Source organism: Otolemur garnettii, unplaced genomic scaffold (assembly GCF_000181295.1).
Source record: "Otolemur garnettii isolate 467f Iridium unplaced genomic scaffold, OtoGar3 scaffold00016, whole genome shotgun sequence".
NCBI classification, from domain to species: Eukaryota; Metazoa; Chordata; class Mammalia; order Primates; family Galagidae; genus Otolemur; species Otolemur garnettii.
The window spans coordinates 29,332,787-29,341,712 of NW_003852411.1; the positions used below are offsets into that span (position 1 = coordinate 29,332,787).

The 8,926-nt window shown below is 49.7% G+C and overlaps 1 protein-coding gene across 2 annotated transcripts in view; it reads left to right on the forward strand.

Annotated features, from left to right (window-relative positions):
• OLFML2B (olfactomedin like 2B) overlaps positions 1-8,057 on the forward strand; it is a 39,866-nt gene extending 31,809 nt beyond the window's left edge. For both annotated transcript variants that reach the window (XM_003785760.1, XM_023510767.1), the window contains exons 7-8: positions 6,234-6,410; positions 6,967-8,057. In XM_003785760.1, the coding sequence (XP_003785808.1) occupies positions 6,234-6,410; positions 6,967-7,568 (779 nt within the window). In that variant the 3' untranslated portion in view covers positions 7,569-8,057. The remainder of the gene's footprint in view (positions 1-6,233; positions 6,411-6,966) is intronic.
• Positions 8,058-8,926: the final 869 nt, after the last annotated feature.

Consider the following 8,926-nt stretch of genomic DNA (forward strand, 5'->3'; position numbering starts at 1 on the left):
GGTTGCTGTGGGCTGTAATGCCATAGCACTCTACCCAGGGGGACAGCTTGAGGCTCTGTCTCAAAAAAAAAAAAAAAAAAGAAATTGCTGCAGCCACCCCAGCCTTCAGCGCCCACCACCCTGATCAGCCATCATCCATCAGCAACGCAGGCCCTCTACCAGCAGCTCCGTCTCACTGAAGGTTTAGATAATCATTAGCATTTTTTAGATAATAATTTTAAAATTAAGGCATGTACATTTTTGACATAATGCTATTGCACACTTAATGGACGGTAGTATGGTATAGATAATTTTTATATGCAGTGGGAAACCCAAACATTCACATGACTCACTATATTGTGATACTGTCTTTATTGTGATACTAACCTTATTGCAGTGGTCTAGAACCAAAGTCACAATATCTCGGAGGTAGGACTACATTAAAAATTTAAATTACCAGCACATATTATACCACCATTCAGCTTTTTATTGTGCAATGTGAGCTTTAAATGCCAATATAAGATCTTTTGACTCGTGTGCAGAATGCACCAAAATGACACTGCATTCAGTAGCTCTTACATATGTAGTTTGTTCTTACCAGAGTAGTGGAAAGGCAGAACTAACCATCTGTTTTGGTTTCACTTGATACACAAACAATTTTTTTTATTCAGTCATTTGTACATAGATCATAAATACATTTATGCCATTGTGGGATTCAATGTGTTGATTATTTGTACACATTGGCATGCTTACATCCTACTAAACAACATAGCCTTCACCACTTTTACCCAATTACAGGATTAAGACATTGGTGTTCTACACCTGATAGATCCAACTTGTACTTGCAATATGCTCCATAGGTGTGGTCCCCCTACCAACCCTCCCTCTATCAACCCATCCCCCTCCCTTCCCTCTCCTTCCCCCCTCTCTCCCCTTCCCTCCCTAGGCTATAGTTGTGTTTCATTTTTCACATGCATGTGTGAGTGATTGTAAATTGGTTTCACAGTAGTACTGATTACATTGGATGTATTTTTTTCCATTTCTGAGATACTTTACTGAGAAGAATATTTTCCAGCTCCATCCCTGTAAACCTAAAAGAGGTAAAGTCTTCATTTTTTCATGCTGCATAGTATTCCATGGTATACATATACCACAGTTTATTAATCCATTCATGGGTCCATGGACACTTGGGCTTCTTCCATGACTTGGCAATTATGAATTGAGCTGGATACACAAACATTTTACCAACCCTCCTTACCTTCAGCTTCCTGGGTGAGGAAGCAAAAAAGAAAAGGAGCTGTGAGTTGCCCTGTCTTCCCGTCCTCTTCTGTGTCATTTTTAGCATTAGCTATTGTCTGACACAGGAAGTAACACAAGTAAGAAAGTATACGGTTCCTTGGCCACTCGTGTTTCTCAGAACACCATTGCCTCTTTCTGCTTTTGAAGCATGTCCTGGGTCACATGGAAAATGTCACCTCTAGGACAATATGCTTTCCTTGTACTCACTTTGAGTCTTGCTGAACTCCCACACACCAAGGGGTCCACCTGGACTTCTTTGTCCACGGAGCCTAGCAAACCCTATACACAAGGGGAGAGCAAGGAAGATGCTCTCCTCTACTCGCGCACATGCTACATTGTCCATCTAGACTTCACTAATAAAACACAAGTTCAAGTGTAAAGTTATAAAGAAGTTCAAGATGGCAAGAGCAGAGCATCAAACCAAGGGCAGGCTCTTCTGAGCACGGGCTTTGTGCGATTGCACAGGTCCTGTGTCCCTAAAGCCTGTCCTGGGCAGGGCACCTTTGGGGAATACAAGCATGGAGGCTCAGGGACGAAATCTTAAGCTGGCAAAGTGAAGGCCAAATTCATCCCCAAATGTGTCTTGAAATTCTTGAACTCGAGTGCTGCTCTTCCAGCTCTCCCAGGCTCTGCTGCTGCCTGCTGTCCCACACTCAGCCTGACGCATTTGCTTCCGTTCCTGCCTGTCCCCTGCTGGCATCTGAGTTGAGATCTCTGAATGAAGGCAGAGAGCATGAAATAAGAGCGGTGCTCCAGGAGGGGCTGATGTGAAAGGATGGGGGCTCCGGGTTGCACGTGAGGTTGGATGTGGTGGGTTATTAGGGGCTTAAGCAGATGTGCCTCTCAGAAAACCAACCCAGGGACTCCTGGGAGGAACAGGTTACAAGTGGCTGAGATGAGTCAGAGAGACCAACTGGTGTAATTGGAGTGATCCAGGTTAAGAAGGAGGCAGTGAAGGCTCAACTAAGCTGCAGAGCTGGAGGCAGAATGGATGCGACTCAGTGCCTAGTGGGGGGAGAGCAGGTACAGGGAAGGGGGATGGGGGTGACCTAGGTTCTGGCTTGGTGAGTGGGTGGTATGCCATGGCCTTCTCTAGGGCAGGAAGTGTAGGAGGAGCAGGCTGTGGACTGAAGCAAAGGAATTCCATTTTTAACCCCTTACATTTGAGAAGCCAGGAGGATACCCGGGGGAAAAGCATCTAGTAGGTAGTTAGATGTATGATGCTCAGGAATAAGACCCAGGCTGAGGGCTGTCAGGAGGGGCCGAGTCTGCCTAGTGGATATGGGAGGAGTGAGGGGGAGAGGCTAAAAGTGGAGCCCTGAAGGTTGACGTTTGAAAGTGGCAGAGGAGGAGACATCAGCCAATGAACTGGAGAAGGCATGACCTAGGAGATGTGTGGGGACCAGGAGAGAGCAGTGTGTGAGCCCCGAGTGAGAGATGGGTGCTGGTGCTGCCCACAGCTTCTGACCAATTGAGAGACTTGACCAGAACAGCAGGACTGGAGATTGCCCTGATGGGCAGTGCACAAGGCTGAGGAATGTGCTAGATGCCATGAGGCTCCCAGGGCTCTGTGGGAAACTTATTTTTCATTCCTACAACTAGGGTGAGCTCCAGAGCTCAGTGTAAGGAAGGGTAGAAAAGGCTCTTGTTTGCTGATTTTTTTTTTTTTTTCTGGTTGCTAAGATTTGTGATTCCATTTTTTTTTGGCCAGGGCCAGGCTTGAACCTACCACCTCTGGCATATGGGGCTGGTGCCCTACTCTTTGAGCCACAGGCACTACCCGGTTGCTAAGATTTGAGCAAGTGTATCTGCTGAGGAGAAGTGCACCTTCTTCTCCGGTTCTGGTAACCTTAGAAACAGGGCCAGCTGCCTCCCAGGTCTACTGAGGATTATGACGGGCGAGTACTTAGAAAGCCCTTGCTATGGGCAAACCTAAGATGAGTTGCAGGTTGCACTTTCTTCTCCACAGTTCTTCTGAACTGTCTCCCCATCTTTCTGTCATTACCCTTGAAGAGGAGTCCACATACAGTGTCTTCTCTCGAGCTGACAGTTTGCCACCAAGGGTGGGAACATCCAGGGAGCCTCAAATTCTCAGAGCATGGTGATGTGTCTGGGCCTCATGGCCTCCTGACCTCTTCCCTCAATCCTGTCTTTGAGTGCTCTGAAACCAATCGCATCTTTCTTGCTGTTCCTGCCTCAGCTTGTCCATTCCACGTGCTGGCGGGTGGTGCCCTGGCTGAGGCTGCATGGAAATGTGTCTGAGGTCCCAGGACTGAAAACAAGGATTTCTTCTTCTTACAGAAAGTGGAAGCCATCTGTATCAGTTTCCTATGCCTCTAAACTGCCACAAACTGAATGGCTAAAAACAACAGAAATTTATTCTCTAAGAGTTCTGGAGGCTAGAAATCTAAAATGAGTCTTATAGGGCTAACATCAAAGGCTCAGAAGGGCTGGTTCCTTCCAGTGGCTGGAGGGCAAAATCCATTCCTTGCCTTTCCAATGCCTGATGGCTGCCAGCATTCCTTGGCTTATTGCCACATCACTCCAATCTTTGTTTCTGTCATCCCATTTCTTCCTCTTCTTCTGCAATCAAATCTCCCTTTGCCCCACTATTATCAGGATGCAGGTGACTGCATTTGGGACCCACCCAGGTATTCCAGGATAAGCTCCCCATTTCAAGATTCTTGACTTAATCACATCTGCAAAGTCCCTTTTGTTTTTCTTCATCACATTCATAGGTCCCAGGACCTGGATATCTTTAGTGGTCATTACTTAGCTGACAACTTACCATCCGAGTGAATTCTCCAAGCATTCTTGTGAAGTAGGCAGAACCTGTATTATACTCATTTTGCTGCTAAAGAAATTAAAACTTTGTGACGTTATAGAGGCAACACAGACTTTGGAGTCAATGGCAAGGCCAAGACCAAAGCTAAGCCTCTGGCTCCAGCCTGAGGGACATCTGTAGCCCCACATTGGACCCTGTTATTTTGTAGCCTTGGTGCTGAGTCAGGACACTGTAGGGATTTCTGGGACTGCCCAGGACAGCTCAGGCAACTCCTGGCTTTCAGGAGTCCATCCGCAGTTTGCATGATTTATCAGAGAGGTGTCATGGCCATGGAAACCCCTGTCAGAAAACACCTTGCCTCATGGCCTTTTGTGGGGCTTGGGGACATTGTCTGGGGATGCCTCTGAATTCGGAATTGGCATCCTTTCTAGGCTTTGCTGGAGGGAGGGGGATTGCCTAGGGAAGGCATGCTGGGGTTCACCTTCGGGCAGAGGGACTGTGGCTTCTCCACTGGCAGAGCCCTGCTTAGCACTAGGAATGAAACATTTTCCATCAGACCTTTATGGCCAGGGCTCAGCCAGAGACTCCTATTTTATTGTCTTAAACAGATGAGCTCAGTCACAGGGGAATGAGGCATTGGCGTGCAGGTTCTGTTGTTTGTCTTATGGAGACTGAGTCTTTCCCCACTTTGTCAGATCAGAACCTAACAAACCCCACACATAGCTGCCTAAACCCTGCCAGCTACACCCAAGTGTGATGTCTGCCTGGAAAACAGTGTTCATCCCAGTTTTGCCCTCTGGCTGCCCCAGACCCAGGGCCAAAGGCAGAATGGCCTACCCCTGTGCTACCAGCTGTGGGTTTGGGCTTTCCTCAGCCCACTTTTGGGGGAGTAGGATAGATGAAATAATTGCAACAATTTTGAAATAGGGATGGCCTAGAACTTAAAGAACACCCAAATCTGAACTATAGGCCATGTAAGGTGCATCAAATGAGTGTCAAGAACCAATTATTCTCATCACTGTTGGCCAACTGTGCTGTCAGGGTTGAGGGCAGGTGGGGTTGGGGGTGTCAGCAAGGATGGAAGAAGCTATGAAGGCAGAATTCATCAGGCTCTCTCGCTGGCCCCCAGAGCCCTCTTCCCACTTCCATAACCCAGCATGGGGGCGGGAGCGAGTACCCTGAGTAGTCATGTGTGATTTCTGTATCAAGGCCTCGTATAATAATGATACTGGACTTAAACATTGCAGGTTTGCAGTTTGGTCTAGAACTCAGCGTGGTTTTAGTGGCCTCTTGGGGCCTCTCCTGGGCACTGAGTCTCTCCAAAGATGCACTGAGAAGGATATTGCCGAGTTCCTGAACCACTAAGTCTAACTTGATCTTTGAAGGAGACTCCTACAACCAGAGTGAGCTTGTTATTCAGGAACCTGGCATCCTGTGCCTCTAGTCCTCTATTAGGGGACCCTGGCATCCTGCTCCCAGTTGTGACAGGGTGTGGGAGGCAGGTGGGCCTCAGGGGCATGAATATCCACGGCTTAGTCAGAGCTGGTCTCACAGGTCACCTAGCCCCAAACTGCCTGGGCAGCTGAGCGTGGGGAGCTCCTTGTTCCTGATTCCACCTCGCAAGTCCTCTCCTCTGGTCACACTGCTCACACTGTCCATTCACCCAAGTAGCAGACCACTTGCTAGTGACTACAGCATGGCAGACACTGAGTTATGAACACCAAGAACAGAACTAAGGAAAGCCACAGCGCCTCCACCCTGGCTCTCACACCTTGGTTGGGGGTGGGCATGGAGGAGAGAGGAGCATGGTGGGGGTGCAAGATGACACAGAGAGGTGCACCCATGGTCCTGTGAGAGCAGAGTGGAACAGAAGGTGGGTGGTCTCCAGAGGAGGGTGTGGTTCACAAAAGGACTTTGGATCTTAGGTCCTTGAAGACCTAGGGACCAACCTTGCAAAACATGGTAGTATGAAAGTGGCCCAGGATAGGGACAGTGGATGGCTTTATAGGAGTCAAGTGTAAGGTGGCTAAAGAGTAGAAAATGTTTGGGGCCAGGTGACACAGGCCTGCCTGCAAGGAGCTCAGAGTCTTAGAGGGGAAAGAAGCAAAGGTTTGAGGGGTGGCACATCATTGGCTTATCCCAGCACCTCCACCTACCTCTTCTCCACCAGGAAGGTGCAAGGACACCCTCTCCACAATCACGGGCCCAACCACCCAGAACACGTATGGGCGGAACGAAGGGGCCTGGATGAAGGACCCCCTGGCCAAGGACGAGCGGATTTACGTAACCAACTATTACTATGGCAACACTCTGGTAGAGTTCCGGAACCTGGAGAACTTCAAACAAGGTGCGTGTTATGGGTCCAATTTGGGCAGCTTCTTCCATTCCCCACTATTCTCTGTTTTAAACATAGCCAGCCTGTTCGGGTGGTAACAGTAGACAAGAAGGATGACACTTTCCTCTGATGTTGAAAGGACATTTCCAGGGAAGTGCAGTCCCTCTTCCACAGTCCCCCACATTCTCTCCCTCTTGGCTCTTCCCATCTTTCCCAGCTCCTGGGACAAGGGCATAACCTTGAGCCCAGGCTGGAAGTCAGTGCAGAGCACCTCTCTTCCCCAAAGCCACGGGCAGGGTACAGACCACAGTCACACACTAGCACCCTGGGTCCTTCCAGCCACTCAGTGAGCCAAGTGGGAACCATCATTCCCATGTGCTGACGAGTGTGTTGGTACAGAGAGCGGATGCTCCAGGCTATATGGCATCAGAGAGCAGCAGAGCCCAGACTCAAACCCAGGTGTGCAGAGGCCTGATTGACTGCTCCTGCCCCACTACAGGGCAGTGGGCCCCTCTGCCGCACTGCCCTGAAGCCTCCCACCCTCTCTCCACCCTCTCTCCACCCACAGGTCGCTGGAGCAACTCCTACAAGCTCCCATACAGCTGGATCGGCACAGGCCACGTGGTGTACAATGGTGCCTTCTACTACAACCGGGCCTTCACCCGCAACATCATCAAGTACGACCTGAAGCAGCGTTACGTGGCTGCCTGGGCCATGCTCCACGATGTGGCCTATGAGGAGGCCACCCCCTGGCGGTGGCAGGGCCACTCAGACGTGGACTTTGCTGTGGATGAGAATGGCCTGTGGCTCATCTATCCGGCCCTGGATGACGAGGGCTTCAGCCAGGAGGTCATTGTCCTGAGCAAGCTCAATGCCGCAGACCTGAGCACACAGAAGGAGACCACGTGGCGCACGGGGCTCCGGCGGAACTTCTACGGCAACTGCTTTGTCATCTGCGGGGTGCTGTATGCCGTGGACAGCTACAACCAACGAAATGCCAACATCTCCTACGCCTTCGACACCCACACCAACACGCAGATTGTGCCCAGGCTGCTGTTTGAGAACGAGTACTCCTATACCACCCAGATAGACTACAACCCCAAGGACCGCCTGCTCTATGCCTGGGACAACGGCCACCAGGTCACTTACCATGTCATCTTTGCCTACTGACCCCCTTGTCCCTGCAAGCAGAAGCACAGAGGGGCCACTAGCACCTTGTGTGTGTGTGTATGTGTGTGTGTGTGCGTGTGCATGTGTGTGTAGATGGGTATGTGGTGTTTAAAATATATATTATTTTGTATAATATTACAAATGTAAAATGACAATTTGGGTCTATTTTTTTTTATATGGATTGTAGATCAATCCATATGTGTATGTGCTGGTCTCATCTTCCCTGGTTTATATTTTTGTGCAAACAAACTTCCCCCTTTGACCAGTAACCACCTTCCTTCAAGCCTTCAGCCACTCCTGCTCCCAGATCTCTGACGTTGAGGTTTCTTCATCTGGGTCCTGCAGGCAGACTGTGGCAGGAGCAGGAGTGAAGGAGGCAAGAAAGAAGTGCTAAGTGGCGGAAAAGAAAGTTTTATGTATTGGAGAATTAAAAAAAAAAAACAGAAAAATGTCTTTTTTTTTTTTTAATAAAGAAGAAATTTCAAATCAGCCTACATTGTACCTTTGTGGAGCCCCAGTGTGTCTGGCCAGGTGGATCTCTCTGCAGGAAAGAGACAGATCTGGTGTCCCTGGAGTGTTTGCTCAGCTAGGCTGGGCTCCAGGGAGCTTCCTGCACTCCTGGTAGGGGCTGCCTCTGGGAATGAGCCTGACCCCTATGCTGTCTTTAACTCTGATCCCTCCATCTCTCTGTCCTACCAGCTCTGCTGCTGTGTTGTTATTTTTCTGGTCATTTTACCCAACTTGTGGGAACCTATTTGTTCCTGGTCCTGCTTCAGGTGGCCTGGTTTAGGCACTACTGAAAATAAAGAGTTCATGGGTATGCCCCTGTCCCACCTCTCTCCTTCTCCCCACAATCCTGTCCCCTGCCTCATCCTCAAAATTCGCATTCAGCCAGGCTTTCTGTCCCCACCTTCCCTTCCAGGAAAAGGGTCTGGTTCTGAAACAAGGTCCTTCAGGGAGGGAGGCAGACACAGAAAGGAGGGGGAAGGCTGCAGCCTTCTCAGGCAGGAGCAGAGGCAGCACCTGCTGTCCCAGGCGTGCTGCTTCCTCCAGGGCACACATGGGAGACAGGACAGCTGACAGAGCCTCTGCAGGCATCTGGGGCTTGTGGGAGGGGGACAGAACCCAGGGGTGACCTGGTAAGCTAAGCACATGTTGCCACACTACCCCTCAGTGAGCAGCTGATGCCTGGTGAATTTCTGCAGACCACGGAGCACCCCCATCCCCACCCTACGTCCCAGTCAGTCCCCACCACTCACCTCCCCCTCATGGTATAAGCTTCCCATCTCACCCCTCCACCCCTCCCTATCAGGGTCCTGTATTTACTTTCAAATAAAAAATATCCAAATGACTTCACT